We start from the raw sequence: 21,066 nt of genomic DNA, 5'->3' as shown, positions 1-21,066 counted from the left end.
CTGTTCTTTTTTTTCTTCCCTGGAAAATCTTGAGAAATTATGAACTTGTCACAAATAGAGAATTACTGAGCATCACCTCCCTGCACCTTTTGAGGCAGTAGGATAAAACGTGTACCATATGTATTCATTCCCTCAAAAAACACCAGCTTGCTATTTTGTTACTGCTTTTAAAACTTTAGAGTCTTAGTTCTTTTCTTTCCCACTCTTTTGTCTATCCTGTTTCCTAATTTAAATAATTTATCCTATTTTTCTTTTTTTCCCATTATCTGATCTCTTTTTGCCCTTCATATCACTTTCCCATTTTCATTCCCCACTATGCCGTTTTCCTCTCACATTTTCATCATCTCTTCCCCTTCATCTCCATTGTTTCCCATACTTTGTGTTTGCTCCTGTACAAAATCCTTCTTCATTTTGGGGAAAGTTCTCTCCCATAGTGTCTCACCACCAGTAATCATTTGCTGATGCATCATGAAGCTTGTAGGATTTTAGGGTTGGATGCCTCCTGCCTTTCTCTTGTTCAGACAAGATGTAGTTGAGGTCTTCGGGCACTATTTTATCCTTTCGATATTGTAATATCAGTGAACGTTTTGGTCTTCCTCTCCTGACTTTTCTATTTCTTGACCTCTTTCATTTCCCAGCATTTTTTTAAAGTTTATCTTTTCTGTAACCCAAATGAAAGCCCTCGTGAGAAAAGGGAAGCAGCTGCTGCATGTGTGCACCAGTGTGGCAGCAGGGAGTCAACTTGACTTTCACTTCCTATTGAGAAACTTGGAGGGAGGTTGGCAGATATTTTGCAAGTAGATAAGTAGATAAGGGAGGAGTCTGTGCCTAGGTACTATTGACAACACTGTTGTCGCTAAAGACAGATATGTGGAAGGTGCTGGAAAGTTGCAGAAAAGGTGGTCAGCGCCTTCTGTTGGCAGCTAAGTACCACTTCTCCTTTGAGTGAGCGCTCATCCCTCTGCCCATTCGGGGGGGGGGCAGTGTATGAACCTCAGTCCCTTCACCTTGTAAAAATGCTTTCTGTATCCACAGAGCATTTATTCCTTCATTCGTGCGGAGCGTGTTGAAGACACCATGTTCCCTGCTTACTGGTTTCTTTTAAATTTCTTGGCTCAGAAAAGAGCTTCACCAGGTTGCTTCAGACTGTGTGATAACCCTACAGCCATATATGAAAATCTTCATTTCACTACCTCTTTTCTGCCCTATTGTCCACTTTAAGCTTATTTTGTCTTTTGCCTCCTGTCTTTTTGTTCTTCTATTCCAGCTGCCATTACTTTTCAGTGAGGCCAGATTCTCCTTTGATTCATATCACACGGCATCTCTGTATGAGATTCTACTGCTTGCAAAGACCAGACTTCTTCTATAACAATGTGACTTCCTCTAATTGTTCATTTGTTAGATGTCTTTCTCCTGGGACACTGGAGGGATGCTCTGTGGGTAGGCACACTGAGTGCTTTATTGTTGTGAGGAGTCTCATATCCTGAGAAATGTGCAAGTTTCACATTTTGTCAACTATGGACTGTGAGGCTCGATCACTCGTTTACCTTCTGGTTATATGGAAGTGGTAAACTCCTGACCTTGGGAAAAAATAGATTAATGGAGTGAAGACTTCCCTGGCACCAAGAATTCCTCCTCAGGAATGTTATCCTCATTCACAATGGTAGAAAAAAATCCCTCAGTGAATATACTCCCAGATAGTCCATTTCTGCTTTATCAAAGTAGTGTAAGAACCAGACCTGAGCATATTCTTTAACTCTCCCACTGGCACTAAGATACCACTTTGATGAAGTCTTCTTGAATAACTTCACAAGTTTGAGTACCAACAACAAGACCTTCAAACAGACATTTTGAACCCTGAAGACCTTCTGCAACCTTTATACATTGCTGGCTCCATATAAACTCTTGCTCTTACAGCCAGGACTTTGGATGGAAGCAGCCTGTTCGTATTGTTCCACAGATGTACGCATCATTGCCTGGAGGGAATCTACCACACTGCTTTACCTAAATAAACGGGTGAGATTTTCAGCCAAGTGTTACGCAGTCTTTTTGTCTAGTTAGGCTTCCATTCCAACTAGTCTGTGTTACCTAAGGCTACTTTGGGATTTTGTGACATAATTGAATAGAAACTGCCCCTAGCAACCTTGCCATAAACTTCAAAGACAACTATGCGTAGGGTACCAATAGGATAAAAAAGTTAATCGAGCTCAGACTCCTGAGATGTGTGTACAAGATTTGACATCATATTTTTAAAGAATTCTGTTAACTAATAAGTGATTTATGGGTTTATTTCAGCCCATGAATGAAGCATGTATGCTGCAGCAGTAATCATAGTGGCTAAATTTAGACTCAGTATTCCTTCATTCTTCCCTTCCTCTGCATGCCAATATACGAGTGGACACACCCCAAGCCTTTTTTCAAATCACAGACAGCTTCCATTTTTGTAGAGAAAACAGTATCTTCTCATTCAGACCTCAGTGAGTCTTTGACTCATCCTTTGCTTTTTGGCACTCTTCTGGCATTTTCTTCTTGATTATTCTCTGTAATTGTTTAATAATGTTTTCTTTGTGTTGAGAATAATCCTGGTTTTATTTCAAAAGGGGAGCTTTACTATTAGAGGTTGTTGAGTATAAAAACTGCATGTACTGCTGATGTTGGCATGTGTGAACTCTGGTTTTTTAATGTTTCACTTCAGTAAGATTTGCAGCAGTTGATAACCCACTGCTATTTAGATATTTCTGGTTTCTTTTTCTGAATAACTTTTTTCATGGATTCTAGGTGTGAAATTAAAAATGATGAATTTCCAGAGTGATGATCCAGGTAATGAACAGTTTATGACTCTCTCCTCTACAGACTACCACTTTATTTTTCTGTCTTTTTCATGGAAGTTGGCAATTCCACAAGCTGACAGACACTAGTAGTACCACTAGAATAAGCTGAATGTGTCTCATTAACAGCCAGTTGTCACAGTCACAAGGCTAACTATCTCTGACTCCTACTCCTCGGTAGGACACCACTCACACTTTGAACTATCATTTTTTTCTTGGACTGGAATTATGAAATTCTCTTTCTGTCTGACTGGGCTTTTGAGCTATAGCCTTTGAATTTGATTTATTTGTAATCAATTTCCCTGGAGAAGCAGTGGTTGATACAGTGGTTGGACAGCTTCCCAAAGCAAAATATTGTTTTATTTCAAAGGAAATATTTTTTGAGAAATAGAGTATGTTTATTCTCTTATGTGATTGTTCTGTATTCTCTTCCTCTAACAATTTAACCTGAGGCAGTTCCCCATAAAAAACCTCCTGGTGTACAAATCTCCCCAAGCATTTCCAGAGTATTTAATTCTCTGTTGTCTGACCAGTTCCTGGTTACAGAAGGCAAGTTTCTTTTTAGCTGTACCTGTCACTTCATTTCTGGCTTTGAACATGGGGCAAATAAGGCATCCAGTTTGAGGGTGGTTGGTTATTGGATTCCAGGGCTGCTTCTGTTGTCCTTCCAGTCTGCACTGAGAGAGTCTTGATGGGCCATTTCTTTTTCCTAGTGTCATCTTCCATAGCGTGTAGTAAACAAGAAGGATGTAGTTCAGATAGTAAGTGGTCCATCTTAGTATTCAGGTTTTCTGATTAGAACTCTGATATTAGCACGTAACAACTGCAGGCCGGTTTCACCAGTCATTCATTAATGCACTACCTTTAAGAGGCACAACAGATAAAAAAGTTTCGCGGAACAGTGTTGCAAGTATGACGCCATCCTTGTATGTTGACTTTGAGATGTCAACAAATGGAAGCCCCTCCTATTTGCAACCTAAGACAGAACTTGAATCTTTACATCCCAAAATGGGATGCTAATCTGGTTTTTTCCCTATGTCATCATAGGCTAGCCCTTTATATATTCCGGTATGTGTTCATGCTAGTATGTTGGAGAATTTGGGTTTGAGTTTTCTTTGTGCCCAGTGTTTGTTATCTCAGCTTGTCAAATCAAAACAATTTTGGAACTCTGATTTCTCACTTTTCTTTCAGCCTTTACTTATTACTCTTTGAAAAGGTTTGTGCACAGGAGGTGAATGAAGGTTTATCTGTCTAATCACCAGTCAACATCCAAAGAGCCATGTAGTAAGGATTAGAACTGTCTTTGTTTTGTGTAAAATGTCTAAAACAGAACTAACATTATTTCCTCAAGTACAGACTGCAAGTTCATGCTGGTGGACCTGCCATCAGCATTTGGCTCACTGGACCCCCCCTCCGGATTATCTCACTCAGCAAGTGTTGAATGCCAAACATATGAACAGCTCCAAATCATGTCATTCCTTAAAATTTAGCTGGTGATTATGATCGACAGCTTCACCTCTCACAAGGCACTCACCCACAAGATTAATTTTTGATAATGGGAACTTACTTTTCAATATATACCTGACATTTCTGTGGGAAAAAATGACAAGGCCCACTGCCAATAGTGTGACATGGATGCAATGCATGTTTTCAACTGATGTAGCCATGACCATATCTGTGATGTCACAGTGCCAGCAAGAACCCAGTTTGGATGAAGAACACAAGCAAGGGAAGCCAGGAAGTTTGGAAAAGGAAGTATTTTGAAAAGGTGGTTGAAGACCTGTCTCTGCTGTCTAGAGAAGATCCAAATCCTCATTTATTATTGCAAACAAAGTCTGAGAGTTCTGCTCAACACTTCCCTGATGTTGGACAAAGGAATAACATCCGTTCTCAAAAATGCCATCTTTCAACTTCTGCTTGATATGAAATATCTTTCTTTCTTCTTGCCGTAGTGATCCATCACTTTCTGGTTGAATTACTGCATCACAGCAGTAATGAAAAGTGAATGTTACTGTGATGCACAGTTTGGTACAGAATAGGTATTTACCCTTACTGCAACAGGTTAAATGCAGAGTAGTCTGACTCTTGCAGTGTTCTGAGCTAACCGCCGGGTTTTGGGAGTACCTACATACCTCTTCACTTATTGTCAGCCAGTCGTGTGTCTGAGTCAGACAGTGGCACCCCTTGCTGTCGTGTGCGACAAGCAGTGGTCTACAGGGCCAAGAGCTTGGGCATGCACAAGTACGTGAGGAAGCGTTCACAGCTGTCTGCATCTGGCTGGAATGCCGTAGCAGAGGCAGCCCTTCCCACCTCGCCTCCAGGGAGCAGATGTGCCTCCCCGTTGGCATTTCTGGCTTCTGCTGCTATGAAGGCATCGTGCCTGTGCTGAAATGCCTTCCATTGTCTCTCAGGCAGCCTCAGAGGCCAGATTAAGGTGTTCCTCCTAGATTTCAAAGGAAATAGCTGATCAGGCTTCAGAAAAGACCACATGTGGATTTCTGAACTTCTGTGAAACGTGAGCTCCTCTGGGACAGTGCAGGCATCAAAGTTCAGGATGCAGCAACTAAGAGTTGGAGACAGAGCCTCTTGGCTAAAGAGACTTGTCTGTAGGATAAATTTCCAGAGGAAATTGGAATATCATTAGAAATTGCTGTAGTGCTTGGTGAAAAATTCTTTCCATCATTAAGAACGATGCTCAGAACACTAATACTGTTACATTTCTACTCTCCTTCAAAAGAAGGAAGTTATTAAAGTAAAAAAAAAAAATTAAAAAAAAAAAAACAACCTAAAAACCCAGAAGAGTTTTGTCCTCACAGAAAAAAGCAGGCTAGACATTTGAATAAGTCTACTGGAAATTTCAGCATTGCCATTGATCTTTCTTACGCAGTATTCAGGGCAGCAGGTATCATTGTGTCATTCATGGCTATGCTTTTTCTTTGTTTATATCATTAGTATGTGTACTTTGGAGTCAATAACTTGTAGAAAAATTTAGGTCTGAAAAGCAAATAAGTGTTTCTTGCTTTCAGTAAATTTTTTAAATTGAAGCTTTATATGAAAGAAGTAAGACGATATTTATGTCTGTACCAAGTAATGGCTCTTATGCAGAGTAGCAAATTTTAAAAATGTTACTTTAGAAGATGAAATGCAAAGCAATTTCCTTTTTTTTTTTTTTTTTTTCTTTTTTTTTTCTCTTGCTGCGGTTGTTATGTTAAGAAAAGGTGAACAGGACAGATATCAGGAGGTGCTTCCTGTTTGTGCAAACAGATGGCGAGTTGGCATTAACCATATACATGAGATAACGTTATCAAAATATCTTAACCACATGCATCACTTTCAAGAGGACTTTTATAAAGCATGTTATTTCATTTCTTTTGAAATTAGTCTAATTAAAATATGTGCAGATGTGACAGCTACTTAACTGCATATTTGTTAATTGTCCATAATACAACATTTTTAATTGTCAAGCTTTGGATAAGAAGTGCTTTTACAAAATATGCCATGGCAGGTATGTATATGGGAAGCAGGTAGACCTGCTTTTCAAAAAGAGAGGAAGGAGATTACATGAAAAGACATGGCATAACTGGCGTTTTAGCAGGCTGTACAGAGACATTTGCTAGCTCTAGATACCTCTTCCTTATTCTGTTGGAAAGGAGGATACTTGTAAACAGTATTGTCCCAGACACCAGAAAAAAAAAAAATAGAAAAGAAGAAAAAAAAACAAACCCCAACCCAAAACAAAAAAAGACATCAAGGATGTGACCTCACAAGGCACAACTTCAGTATGTAAAGCCCCAGCACCCGTCCAAGAATAAGTCATCAATGTGGCATTTCCTTACAACCTTTTCTGCAATGAAGAGCTGCTATTTTCCCATTCCCTTAACCCATTCCTTTGTTAAATCTCATTCTTTGGTCATCTAAACTTGGGACCGGTTTGTTGTCTTCCTGTAACAGAAATTCCAACATCACCAGTGTTCTCCTAATCCCCTTGTAGTAGTGATTTATCAGAGACCGATAAAATGGTCTCCTTGGTATGTTTGTCTCCTATCAGGCAGTAACAAAGAATTTACAATCAACCGATTAACCCAGTCTTTGCACTGCTAAACCAAAGGAAACTGAATTTTTCTTTAGTTAAAAATTTACAACCTAGGAGTAAGGGAGGAGGAAGGGCTGATAGGGGCCTTTCTTAGGTGTGTCCGACACCCTTGTAGTCAAATAATTAATGAAGCAGTCTATTTGTCAAGTGTTTTTCCTGCTGACATGAGGAAGACTACGTTGCAGACAGAAATAAGGGTCCAGTCACCAATTTGTACAAAGTATTTTTATGAATGGTAGTCTGTAGACTGAATTTTTCAGTGCTTGTCTCTCTCTAGTAGCGCAGCAGTCAGGACTTCCAAAACAGAGTTTCTGATTAACACCATGAAAACAAGTATGACAGCTGGCAATGGAGACTAGATGTTCTTCACAGCATCCCGCTGCAGGCACTGGGACCAGTGCATGCAAATTGATGGGAACCTTCAGTCTCTTGACTACAGTGAGCTTGGGGCTGTTTTCATGCCATAAGCAGAGAAAGCCGCCTTGAGCCTCTCATCCTGCAGCACAAACAAAGCAGTGGAGAATTAAATGCAAAAAAAAAATTTCCTTTTGCTATAGTAAATCTTGCAACATTCACACAATTGGACATGGAAAAATTGGACTAAGGAAGCTGACATGAACAAGAAATCTTACCTTTGTGTCAAAAATGTGACAAGTGACTACTGTCCAGAGCACTGACTGGGGGAAGGCATTGGTTTATGTCGTGTCCCCGAGTGCCCCAACAGGCTCTCTAGGGGTTTGGCTACCTGTGCTGAGGGCAGCTCTGGTACAGTACAGCTCTTCAGCCTCGGAGCAGACTTGTGCGAGAAGGAGCTATGGTTAGAAATACCTGGGAGAAGCCTTGTTGGGGCCTCACCCGCTTTGACTGGGAGTTGCTTTTAAGTTCAGATCCTCGCCCTTGGTCCTTGCTGAGCTTTGTGGATACACATGTGCCAACCAGTGTTATCTCCCTCCCTGCTCCTGACCCATTGACTTGACTTCTAGGCTTGATCCTACACCTGCCCGGCAGTCTGGACTTTTGGCTGACCATGGTTACTGTCACTGGACCTGCTTTGCTCTTCTCACTTGGATCTTGTGGGAACACAGCACATTTCGGTGAGGCCACTGCCTCTGCTTGCCTTGTTGTCACCCTTGGCTCTCAGATTCCCTTTCCTCTTGGAGCAGCACCTGCGCTTGCTGCTTGCCGATACCTAAGATTTAGGACGAAGAAAAATGTCGCCTGAGATAATCTCAGTGCAAGATAGCCTGAGTCTGTCAGTTGTGGAAACTGGCCCTGAATATAAGAGGTTTAATGCATCCTCCTTACCTACTCCTGAGTCATGTTAAGTCCCAGCCCCCAAACCATTTAGTATTAAACTTAATTTTTTTTTATAACAAGTGGACAAACCAGCATCATAGAAGAACTGCCTGGATTTCATTAAAGGGATTAGACTGGCAGACACTTCTCACTGAAGGTGCTGCTCAGGAAAGGAGCTGACATACTGGACCCTTGATCATTCTCACTGCTTAATTATTAGCTCCTTTTCTTCCTCTGTTTTGGACCACTCCGGAGAGCTCTGTTACCTGAGACAAGGCTCCTGTGGAGGGTAAGGAGATGGGTGTGAGCTCACCTGTGCTGTTGGGTGCTGGTGCCAGGGCTCAAGTATATTGTGCAATGCATAAATATTGTTTGCTCATTCCCCAGTAGGGACTTTCAGGTGGTTTAGAAGCATCACTTAAATAAATACGTCAGATTGGATATCTTCATGTGAAATCTTCCTGACTTCTCGCAGAGTAAGTGTGTTAGCATGGTCAAAACCACTGTAACAGAGAAATTATTGTAAAATTATGAAGGGGACGTCTGCAAAATCATTTCTGTGAGGCAAGGAGGAGTATTGGTCTGGAAATCTCCTTCTGCACAGTTTTTAACTGGAATTTGCGATATATTTTTTGCTGTTTGCTTTGGGTCAAATTAAACTTCACAGATCTTCATGTATTTCTGCTGTGATAGTTAAAGTTGTCTGAAAGTCTTTACACAGTCACCATCCACACTGGAAATCGATAGCCTTGATCTCCATCTTCTGTGGATCTGAGTCATTAGCTGCACTTCCTAATTTTTCCTTACCTTTACTCTATGGGATTGGCCGCAGTACCAGTCCCATAGTTCCTGCTGCCGTTCCCCGAACCTCTGCTCTTTCGAGCCTGACTTTGTGCATGTCTATCATGTAATTAGAGGCAAGTCTGTGAGGGGAAACAATTTTCTTGCAGTCAAGATAAAGAAGCCTAATGTGCCTGGTTTTGGTGCAGTTTGTAAAGTAATACACAGATGAGAAGTGGACCATAATGTTGGGATTAATCCTAAACATAAGTGTTCATATACCATTATAGTTAAGAACTGATGGGTTATGTTTGTCGCAATTTCCAAAGGTAACTGAAATATTCTGAGGGCAACTGAAAAAGATTTTTCACAAGTATTTTGATCTAAGTTTTCTGGTCTGTTATTTCTGGGAAAGAGTTCGCAGTCTTCATGTGGAACTCTTCTGAATACATCAGTCCACATCTGTAGTTTATCAAGGTCTCTGCTGTAAACTTTCAAAACCAAAGTTACCTTGGTAAGGAATCTGCTTTTTTTTATTGAAAGCAATGAATTCTGCGTATGTTAATTTAAAATGCATTGTAAGCTTAGGCTAAGGAAGTAGACAAGTCTCTTTGTAGTGTTAGGTGACAAGCGCGCAAGACAGGGACAATGCAAAACCAAACTGGAATAGGCAGCTCAGTATTGAAGCTGAAGGCATAGCTGGAAAGGTACGTTTATTTCAGTCTTCAGATACGCTGGGATACTGCTAAATTAGTACATTTATTGTAGATTTTATATATCATTTACATCATCACATACATCTGTATGACTTCTGGTGCTTCAAAGGAACGTCTCATAGTCCTGTTGGCATTTTTCAATTCACCAATTTAATGTGAATGACCTGTGGAAGCGTTATTTTCTCTTCCTCAGGTCTTTTCAAAAGAATGAAAACAGGCAAAGCAGCATTAGTGCAGTGTTCTTGCTGAACTATAGAGCTTAGCAGACTTTCAGAAATTCAAAGTTAATGAACTAAAACTCAACATAATTCTGAATTAAGGGAAATTATAGATGGGGAAGTACAGGATGTGATTTTCTAAGACCACGGAGTAGTGCCATGGTGTCAGTAGAAGGTCTGACATCCCTTTCTGGGTTTAACCTACAAACCAATTCTCCTTTTTACTACACTACGCTGTTTGGCTAACGCAAGGCTTATACAGAATCCTTTGGTTAAAACCTCGTGACTTTTAAGCAAATGTTTTACGCAGTACGCTAAATAGAAATGTAGACACATAATCATTTTTTAAATTCAAAATCACGAACAGTGGAAACTATGTCTTGAAAACTAGTGATGACTCCTAGCTATTGCACATCTTCACAGGGAAAAATGTGCTCTACTATATAAGGGACTGGAACAGTTCACAAGCCAGTGTTTCAAATCTCGTGACTCCCCAGATGTTTTTTAAGTGTGCTATTGCACTGCCCCCTGTGGTGTCTGGGCTGATTGGGTCTCCTCTGGAGAGAAAGGAAGAAAACAAAGGAAAGGGCCAGAAAACTAAATAAACTTTTTTTGGGGGGGGGGGGGGGTCTAGGAGCAGGTTTAGCTGCTGCTGATCTGATTGAGCAGAGAGCATTTAATGCTCTAGGGGTACATAAAGGCAGGAAGAGCCCTCGCTGAGAAAGAAAAGAAAAACCTCTTAAGAGGAAGGTCTTCTGAGAAACGACATTATAGAACTAAAATAGAGCAACTAGAGGAAGGAAGTCCCTGTCCTATACATACAGAAAGGGAGGGGGATCTTCTCCATAGTAACGGAGGGAGCAGGGGAGGAGGAGAAGGACAAGGCAAACTGCAAAAAGTGTTTTAACAGATTGTATAGAAAAGAGAGATTTGTGGTTTGCTCTTCTTCCCTGCTTGCAGGGCCTGTGGTTTTGGTGTGACACAAAATCCCTTAAAAAAAGTTTGTTTAAGCTAATAAAATGAGGATTAATTATTTCTGGACAATTATAAAGCTTGTACTTTAGTATTTGTACTTTATATTCTAAATGTCTTACTATTACAAGACTTGAAGCTTGGTTGTTAAAGTTTCAGTTCTGTGATTTACACCATACGTACGTTACTGCTGTGTATTTGTATTATTACTCTGTAGTTACAAAATATTTTGGCACTGGAACACGGCCAGATTTTGCAATGTTATTTAATAGGTGGAAGTTAGGTGAGGTGGTCTGTGTGTCTGTAATAGTTGTGTTGGTGTCACAGAAATAATGACTTGCATGGAAATCACAGGTATCCTGAAGGTTGGGCTGCTTCTGAGTTTCCTGATGTGGTTTTGCTGATGCACTGAGAATCCATTTTTGCTTTTTCCTCTCTCTTATTTCTTGCACTCTTTTTCCCTGGTTAACTCCAGCAGCAGTCTTGCAAAACACTTGCAGGACCCAGTGTTCCATCTCTTGCCAGGCAAATCCCCATCAGTAAAGAGAGCAATCCTTCAGCCTCAGAAATCTAGCACTGTTGTAAACCAAATCTTTCACAATGGACGTGAAACATCCTTTCCTCCTTCTGTTAGTACTTTTCCTTAATTTACAGTCATTACTTCTAATAACTAGTAAAGCAGTAACCAGTCCCAATTTTTACTTCATAAGACATTGCAGCAGTTTTTGTTGTTTAAAATAAACTATTTTACTCAAACGTTTGCCTTTCGTATTATGTGGGGTGGATGATCTTTTTGTTTAAAAATATCTGTAGTTCTTTTTGCAAAGACTGACAGCAGTGTCTGGTTTCAGGGTGGGATGATTAACTGGAATAGACTGTTTCCTCCTTTACGTCATAGACATAATGCGAATTATCAAGATCATCGCCCATCTGAACAAGACACACCTCCACCTACCGAGGTTTCTGAAGAGCAGGTAAACATTTTTCTATTGTAAAATGGCATTTAAAAAAACTGGTTAGGAATTACCTCTACTAATTTTTTATAAGCTGTTGGCACAGTTTCTTAAACATTCTCTATAGCAGCACAAATTAGAATATCAGATAACAGTCACAATACAGAGACAGCAAATTGTCATTACCATCCAAACCAGAGTTACAGATCAACTTGGGAGTTTCTGCTTTTATGTGTAACTGCTTGTCTTTTGCATTTAAAGATGAGACAGTTTCACTAGTGGGGGCTATTCAAATCTGATAAAATAAATGTTTCAAAGAAGGAAGAATGAGAAATAGATTTCATTATTTGTCTTGTAGACATGCAAGTTTTCCTTCACTGAGGTCTCCAGCTTAAGTTTCCAATTCAGTCATGTAGGTTTTTGGAATTAAAGTTTTGGCAATAAGTTTTTTGGTCTGAAACTTGGATGTTTCCCTCAATAATGGGGTTGACTGACTTCACATAGAGATGCCACAGAGAAGTTTGTGTTTTTTCTATCAAGTATAGATTTAGACTTACTGTATAGATTTAGACTTACTGTATAGATTTAGATTTTTAGATTTTTATTGATAGTTTTCTTCTCAAAAGAGAGGATGATTTACTAGGAAATTTAAGAATTAAGATTGGTCTTATTTCTGTATTCAGGATTTATTGCATACAATCAAGTTCTCTGGTTGTAGCCTATCTGCAGTTAGCTGCATTAGCCATTTTATAGTCTAAGTTCTCTGCTACCCTTGAACAAGAGTAGGTTTCAAGGGTGAGTTTTTCTTTCCCTTTTTCCTTTTTTTAGGGAGATAAATCAACACTTGCTAGCACCATGCTGTCATTTCTAGTTAGTTTAAAATGAGCTTGTCCCAAACAGAAATCTTTGCTGTGATCTGATTTCTAGTTTTGAGTCAATGTTAGATTATATTCAAAATGTTCAAAAATGTAACTGCACTGGTGGTTTTGACTGCAACCCTGCTGGGCTGTGTCCAAAAAGGAAAAAAAAAAAAAAAAAAAGAAAAGAAAAAGAAAACCCCCACACCAAAGAACACCTGAGACAAAACCTAAAAACTTAGTTTTGGCCAGCCTGAAAGCCTACTCAGTGCCAGGTATGGGGTGGACCAAAAGATCTACCTGCTGGGTTGGTTTGTTTATTTGCTTTATTGACATTCTGCTTATGGGAACTTTTATTGTTGGGCTGGAACTAATGAAATAGTTATTAGTCTGATTTGTGCTGGATTCTTACCCAAAGCCTTTAGGCCCAGACTTATGAAAGCAATATATGCTTATATTTTCTAATGCATGGAAGTTGTAGAGCTCACCTGATTGCTGTCATTTGCAGTGCTGTGTAGTTACCCTGCAAAAAAAAGTAATCTAAGCACTTTTGATTTCTCAGGACTGTACCAATAACTGCACAAGTTGTCTTAGAATGGCAGAAATGCAAGGTTTTCTTCTGTTCTTCAGATTAAAATTTGCAAGCGTTTGCAATGCTTTTGGTACAAAAATCTCTGCATTTCTTGTGGGTTTTTTGGCACCTTAAATTACCGTTACCAGTATACATGTCTGTTTCCTGGAGCTGGATTCAGTTCCTGTGGTTAAAATATTCTCAGACGAAAAGAGCTTTTTGTTGTTACAATCTATTCCCTGTGATGCTTGCTGGATATTTCTGTAAATGGGAACATGGCAGTTCCATCCACCACTTCTTAAGGTTAGAATTCATGGCAACTGCAGTAAAAACCTTTATTCTCAAACGTCTTTCTGTGGTTAGCTTTTATTCCACTGCCTGCCCTTTTTCTCATAAAAAAACACAATCTTAGATGAAAAATCAGACAGAGGAAACTTCAGAAAGTTACGGGTTATGAAATCCAGTTTGAAGTTACACTATTGTTGCAGAGGTGTCGAAAGTAGCAATTCATTTCTCTCTCTACAAGAAGGTGAGAAACTGACATTGGGTTGTAAGGGGGGAGAAAAGGGGGAAAGGCACAAAAATGATCAGTACCGTATTTGATATTCTGACAACCGAGGCAGCCATTTTCGAACGTTTTGTAACGGTGTATTTAGATTAAGAAAAGGAGGACCCCCACCTCTGGGCATACTTGGCAGTAGTATGTTTCTCAGTAAGCTGCCAAAACAGAGAAGATTAAAAATACTAAAAGTTCTGGAGGTGTCTTAGAGGAAAGGCAGGTTGCTTTTAACGGCACCTTTCTTTTAAAAGCCATTTAAAGTACTTTCAGTGCTAGTGCACGTTGCTTTTGCACCCTGGGAAGATTGCTCCTGAGATGTAAATGGCCTCTGCCGCGTCCCTGCTCAGCTTCGTTCTGCTGCTGCAGGCTCCGTACAAGCAGAGGAGGAGCAGTGGTAGCCCGGAGTCAGCTCCTGTAGCCCAGGACCTCCAGGTTCAGGAGCTGTGGTGTCTGGTCACAAGGCCGTTTGGAGCAGGATGGGGAATGCTTTATGCTGCCAGTGGCCACAGTTAATTTTATGTGCTGCTCCCTGCACCCTCTCACTTTGTTTTTCCCCCCTCTGGAAGATTAACCATAAAAGTGGATGAGTTCTGTTGTGACTTTCGGTCATACCTAATTGAGAATTGTAGATTCTAAATGTACTTTAGATTGGAATTTAGTCATACATTAAATTTGGTTATACATACCTTGCTCTTTACATGTGATGATAGTTTGAATATCTGTTAGCACAGAGCAAAAAGGCTGGGTGTTGAGTACATGATATTATAAAGAGGTGTGGTCAAGTTGTTACTGATTACCAAAATCACTGTCTTAATGTGCTCTTTTCCAGGTAATTCTTCCATCAAATGTCACTGACTTAGACTGTTTTGAGAATGTGTAGAATCCTTTGAAGAATTTTACTGAACCCATTTAAGTATTGTACTGCCTCTGTTTTAGGGCTAACTTTCAGGTTCATTTTAAAAACTACCTAGAATGAATAGTTTTGAGTTTTTTAATGCCATCTGGAAGAGTAGGTCTTTTCAAGGAAAGTAGAGCTAAGGGTGTCCAGACAGGTTTTTGCATCTACTGTAAAATTCTGTATTTTGGTCAGTGTTGGGTTCTTGAGGTCCTGTTCTTGTCAAAGAGCAGCAAGCCCCAAGGTCAGATTCTAGTTGTCATGTGTGGTGCCATACTTTCTATTTTACTCTTCTTTCAAAACTGGACCAGCTAGGAAAATACAGGTGTGGCATTTCCAGCAAACGGTTGGTTTTGGATAAAGTATCAGAAAGCAGTCATCTCTTTGGCAATGTTCTCAAGCATGCTGTCCCAGATATGTCTTTGTGACAGTGCATAGCCATGCTTGCTTACTCTCTGAAAAAGTAAGCTTTTGAACAGCCCGATCAGTGGAAAAGAGATCTCTGGCACTGTTAACGTGACTAATGCACACACAGCGTGAATAAAACTCTAAACTGTTGTTATGTTATTTCTTTTCCAGGTTGCACGACTTATGGAAATGGGCTTTTCCAGGGGAGATGCTCTAGAAGCCCTGAGGGCTTCAAATAATGACTTAAATGTAGCCACTAATTTTCTACTGCAGCACTGATGGTTTTGAGCGTGAAGGAACTTCACTTGATGGGTTTGTACACGTTTGGAAGAGGATCAAAGCCACCTGCTGGACAGACTCACGAAGGTCATCCCCGCAAGAGCGTCAGAAAAGAGAAACTGGCTCCCCGTGACTGGTGATTCAAAGGGATGTTAACGAATGACGTGAACTGTTCCCAAGCCTTCAGATCACTTGGTGGTTTCTAGTCCGGTTATCCTTTTCAAAGTAACTTTAGTTTCTACTTATTACTGGATATCACCTAAATTTATTTTTAAAATAAAGTAGGTGGGTTTTTTCTTGTAAATCCTTGTTAGACATGTTATCAGACTTAATGACTAGGAAAAGAAGCTCCAACAACCAGAACAACTAGATTCACCTATTAAGAAAAATCGTATTTTCTTCATTTACCAGTCTAATTTATCTAGCTTACATGTTATTTTACAGTACTTGATTTTTTATGACAGTAATAAGAGGTTTGAAGATCACTTTGTTTTCAACTCAGTAAAGGGTTATGGGACTATTATGTCATTCTTTGGGAAGTTTTATTAATGCCTGTAATATTTTATTTCTTGAATTCCTTTTTAAATAAAAGTTGTCATTCAGCACATAATACACAGACAGGATGAGAGAAAATTCATGTGCGTATTGCAGGCTGTGGTAAGTGAGCACTGTAAATTTAAATTTTTACAAACTGAGTGAATTGCTAGTCAGATACAGGTCATGAAGATACTCACTGGAAGCAATAAAGGTGAATCAAATGATACACTAAGATCAGAACTGAAATGATTTGAATGACTTCATGTCTAATTCACACTGACTTCTGTAATGACGGATGTATGCTCAGTGTCCTATGTGCTGGTTTCATTTTTTGAGCTGGCTATATACTGTCTTAAAAGAAAATGATAAAAAGCTAACTTTTCTATATATAGTTCTAGTTTTCTACTGTCAAAGATGTGGATGACCCTGCATTTGCTGAATCCTCACTGTCTGAAGCAACTTACTGTTGATCACAGGCTGGAATATTAACCTTAAGGGTGATTCAGGCTAACACAGGAGGTAACAGGACGGTAATGCCAAGGTAGTACAGTATTGGTTTTGAAGTTTAGATTGATAAATAAGCTTGCTTGGCTTGACTCTCAGAAGTGCTCTGTATTAGCACCTTAGGAGTTTCAGGAGGTGGGGTGGAGAGAGGTGAACACTTCTATAAAACCAAGCTGAAGTAATACAAGATTGCCAACTGCGTCTCCGTGAAACCAATTTACACATGTATCTCAAGCATTTAATGTATGTTTCTGTATGTACTTGTGTTTGTATATCCTGTGTATATGTGTCTATTTATATACACACAGGCATATTTAATACATACATACATTTAGAATAAGATATAGGTCATCAGAAGCATAACAAAGGCAATAGCAGGTGCAAAGGGGAGGAGATGAAAGAATACAGGAGAGAGAAGGGATGTTTTGGAAATCCAGATGAACACATGCGTACCAAAGTACAGATCTGCACAGTCTCACTTGGCCTGGGAAATTACAGGACAGGACTTAGGGAGAGAGAGATACCTTTCTTTTTCTTTTTTAGTTGAGTGAAAAAAGTCCTACAGGCGTCCAAGTCTTGATCCAGAAATGACATCAAATTTGTGCAGCTTTTGGCACATGACATAATTTTTAATAAAATCAATGTCCTGTATGTACTTTTTGGTATTTTCCGGGGTGGGTGGGAATAAGGGGTTTTGGAACGACCCTGTGTTTTCCTGGACTTTGATCAACCTCCTTCAGGGTTTGGCTTGCTGCTATGATCACATTATTTAGGCAGGGTCTGCTTTGTAATTGAAAGGTTTTGTTTGTGTGAAGCTGAGTGGCTCTCTGTGTGTGTAGGTTAAAGACATTTCTGGACCCAGAGAACTCTGGAAACCTGCTGTCTTAGAAAGCAAAGGGCAAATGTAAGAAAAAAAGCCCTAGAATAATTTGTATATGCAAACTAGCTAAATGTTTTGAAACAAATACAGGTTTTAATTTTGAAACATACAGATTCTTCCTTCACAAGTATTTTACCAAAAGTAGCAATAAAGACTAGTGAATTACTTCAGAAGTAAAATTTTGTCTGTAGGAAATAATACCTAGCCCAGGGTAAATTAAATATGACCTGTGCCCTTTCAGACATTGCCCTGCTCTAGGGACAAGCACAAAGAGCATTTATTCCTTGGAATTTTAAAACGCATTGAGTGGCATCTGGGATCTGTAAGTGGATATTCTCCAAGTCTAAATCCTTTCTTACTGTTATCTGTACAAGGGGCATCCCAAATGTCACAGTTGTGTGGAAAACCCCATTTTGCTGGGCATTTCACAAAACATGGTCAAACATAAGGGGTAAAATTCAGGCCATGGTGATGTCAGTTGAAAACTCCCTTTGACATCTATGAGAACAGTTTGTGCTCAAAATGCTTCCAGGGTTGTGATTTCCAATTTAAAAAAAAAAAAAAGAAAAGAAGTGGTAAAAGGAGGAGTTTCAGATGCTGTTGAACACAGTTCCTGTTTCATGCAAGAACCGTAGAAGGAAGATTCATACATTAGAGCTGGAAAACAACTCGGTTTCCACTTGATGGTGAAACTTCCATGGACCATTTCTGGGAATGCAAGGAGCGTGTTCTTCACAGCCTACGCAGTGTTTCTCCAGTACAGTTTTGAATGTTTCATTGCACAGTTTCCATTTGGTGTGTGACGCAATATTTTTTAGGCAGTGAGAGAATGCAGAATGCTTTTCTACGGAGAGGATTTTAAGTCCCTGGAAAATTTACGCTGGTTTTACTAAAGCCGAGATTTGGTATTGAAATAAAAGCAGTTGCTGCTGTTAAAATTTCTCTACTAGACTGGGAATCTTGTCTTTTGAGACAGCATTGGAGTAATTTATCGGGGACTTTCCTAGATGGTTATGTGACAGTTTGAAATACACCCACAGTGAGGTTTGTATTTGTGGAAATCTGCCTGATAAGCCGCCAGGTTCTCAAGCCTTAACTTTTTGCTAAGATGCGGAATGATTGGGCTCCATACTTACCAAATCCCATTTTCCTTTCCCAAAACAAGTGTTAAAGGTTGCCTGCTACTTAGTGAGCACTGTCTGACTGTTGCGGCTGGTTCATGTACCAACCTGTGCTGTCTAGTGCTTGTCTGTGCCTTTGTGAGCATGTGATGGAGAAAAGGTCTCGTTATTTTTGTCTGAAACAGAAGAACAAGCAAGCAAAACATACTGCAAGTTACTGGGCAAAGGGCAACATTTTTGGCTTTCCTGTTTGTGAGTGTGTATATATGTGTATATGTATATGCATATATATGTGTGTATGCATATGTATATATACAGAGAGTGAGTGAGAATATTTATGTATTAGTTTGATGAATTTAACTGGAGCTAAGAGTTTGTTGAAGAAAATTAAAAGTCTGTATTCAAAGACTCCCATCTCTCAAACACGTGTGTATTTGGAGTATGTATGTAGTTGCAAAGGCACCCAAATTTGAAAACACTCGGAACTACCACTGTCATGTTGTAGGGGAACTGCACCTGTTCGAGGATAAATAAATGCACAGTATTCATTTGAACTAACAGAGGTTTTTGATAAGTGCAATTAATTTCTTGTGTGTGTTCTTCCACAAGAAAAACCTAAATGAGATTAGCTTTCTTTCACTGGGTAGCCATAGTAATAAGCATTTTATATAAACCAGTATAAATACTATTTTGTTAGGAGAGTCACATGAACACACAAACACCATGTGTTTATATATATGCACACATATATGCATATTTTTATATATATATATGCTTACTTAAAACATACTGGGTTTGGTTTAATTTTTAGTGGGATTCCATTCCTCCTGTTTCCATATATAAAGGGATGCTTTGACCAGAGAAAGTCCACTCTTAATTGGAATTCAAAGAGGGTAGGTGCCACCAGGACTTTTCAGTCCAAATATAAGACAAGAACTGGATGATGGGAGGAGAGGAATGGTACGACCTGATGAATGGGTGCGACTGGTGAGAATCCCAACAAATTGGTAGTTCAGCTGTTGTCATTTGATTTTTTCCAACAGAGAGTTTTAAGAGGAAACAACTAGTTAGCTGGGTAGGGTTTATAGGGTACTGTTTCCAAACCTGAATGATAGATAGAACTGGATAAAGCAGGAATATACATACTTTAAAAATGGGTGAAAAATTCCAGGATCATGGCTGAATTGAAAGCAGGATTTGGCCTTTTGACCAGAGATAAGTAGGGACTGTAAATGTAAGATTAGCAAAGGAAAGGACTTGAGGGAGATTGGGGAGGTGGAATTAGGTGGAACAAAGTGTTTAGAGAAAAGGAGCAAAGTAGAAGATAGGCTGCAGAGGACAGAAAAAAAAGACCTGATGAGAGGAGGGTGGCGGGATGTCGTATTGCGCTTAGTTCAATTTTGAAAGAATTCACAGATTCTGTATGGAAAATGCAAATGCGCCCTATTGTGGCTAATTTTGTACTGAAAATCCACTCTTTTTTCAGGGGTGTCCGATAGGGGAATCCTTCCATTTTGTTTGGTCAGTTTTGCATGAGATAGTACACGTAGCAAGAGAGAGAACAGTGTAATCCCAGCAACTCGGCCGTGAAGCAAACCCTGGAGTCACCACAGTATGTGAGCAAGCAGATGTTTCTGGTTTTCAAAGCACTTTAGTCCAGCCAGCCTGACTCTTCCCCTGGCACCCCATCCCAACTGCTCCAGAAAGGACACAGCTCCTCACAGGTCCCACTGCTTTTCCCACCGAAGGTTATTTATAAATCCCCATGCCATGAGAGCACACCACCCTTCTGGGGAAACAAGTGGCCTGCGTAAAGGAGGTGGATCGAGAGCTTGTGCTTCTCCCTTGCTGCTTCTGAGCATTGCTTTGCTTGCGGCGGGGAGAGGCACACGTGCACCTCTGAGAAGAAGACAGTTGCCCACATCACCTGGCCCGAACAATCACACTGGGGCTTGTTACTTGGCCGTGAAAAGCTTTTATTTTAAGTAGATATATGCATTTTTTACATGATGGTATTTTACTGGCTTGCAAAGATGGATGTCACGACATGCAATAGCTTCGACTCAGGACAGTGTAAAGCACAGACTGAAGAAATGTGTTGTACAGCACAGGGAGTTTACCAACAGGTAAATGTGTAACTGCAACCAGGAGCTGTTGTCCCCCAGCACTCTGCTAGAGATTTATGCTTTTAGCTGAAAGCATAAAGTTGGGAACCACCTCTTGCAGAAAAAGCAGTGCTGTTTGAGCTCTGTGTGCTTATTTGCCATCGAGATAGGGCATGTCAGGCAGGCAGGTCATCTGTGGAGATCCTACTTTCTGCACTCCATTTGATTGCATGGGCTAATCACCCTTTTGCAGAAGTTTAGGAGAAACCTGAAATACACAGTGTTAGAGGGGTTTGGCTCACAAGGGGTTTTGAGCTACAAGGGTCACAGCATGAGTTTGCTAAGAAAATCTCAGTTTGCACGATGTACATATATAATCTGTACGACTATACACAGGCATGGTAGTGTTGTGTGACCGCAACGGGTGTACTCACTGCCCTTAGATCAAAATGCAGTTTTCCCTTCTTAGAAGACAGTATGGCAAATAGGCTGCA

At 40.0% G+C, this 21,066-nt stretch overlaps 1 protein-coding gene across 1 annotated transcript in view; it reads left to right on the top strand.

Annotated features, from left to right (window-relative positions):
• UBAC2 (UBA domain containing 2) overlaps nucleotides 1–18,875 on the top strand; it is a 105,511-nt gene extending 86,636 nt beyond the window's left edge. The window contains exons 8-9 of the mRNA XM_069802407.1: nucleotides 11,755–11,877; nucleotides 15,318–18,875. Coding sequence (XP_069658508.1) covers nucleotides 11,755–11,877; nucleotides 15,318–15,425 — 231 coding nt within the window. The 3' untranslated portion in view covers nucleotides 15,426–18,875. The remainder of the gene's footprint in view (nucleotides 1–11,754; nucleotides 11,878–15,317) is intronic.
• Nucleotides 18,876–21,066: the final 2,191 nt, after the last annotated feature.

This window comes from Haliaeetus albicilla, chromosome 15, assembly GCF_947461875.1.
Source record: "Haliaeetus albicilla chromosome 15, bHalAlb1.1, whole genome shotgun sequence".
Classification (NCBI taxonomy): domain Eukaryota; kingdom Metazoa; phylum Chordata; class Aves; order Accipitriformes; family Accipitridae; genus Haliaeetus; species Haliaeetus albicilla.
This window is presented reverse-complemented; position numbering and strand designations above follow the sequence as displayed.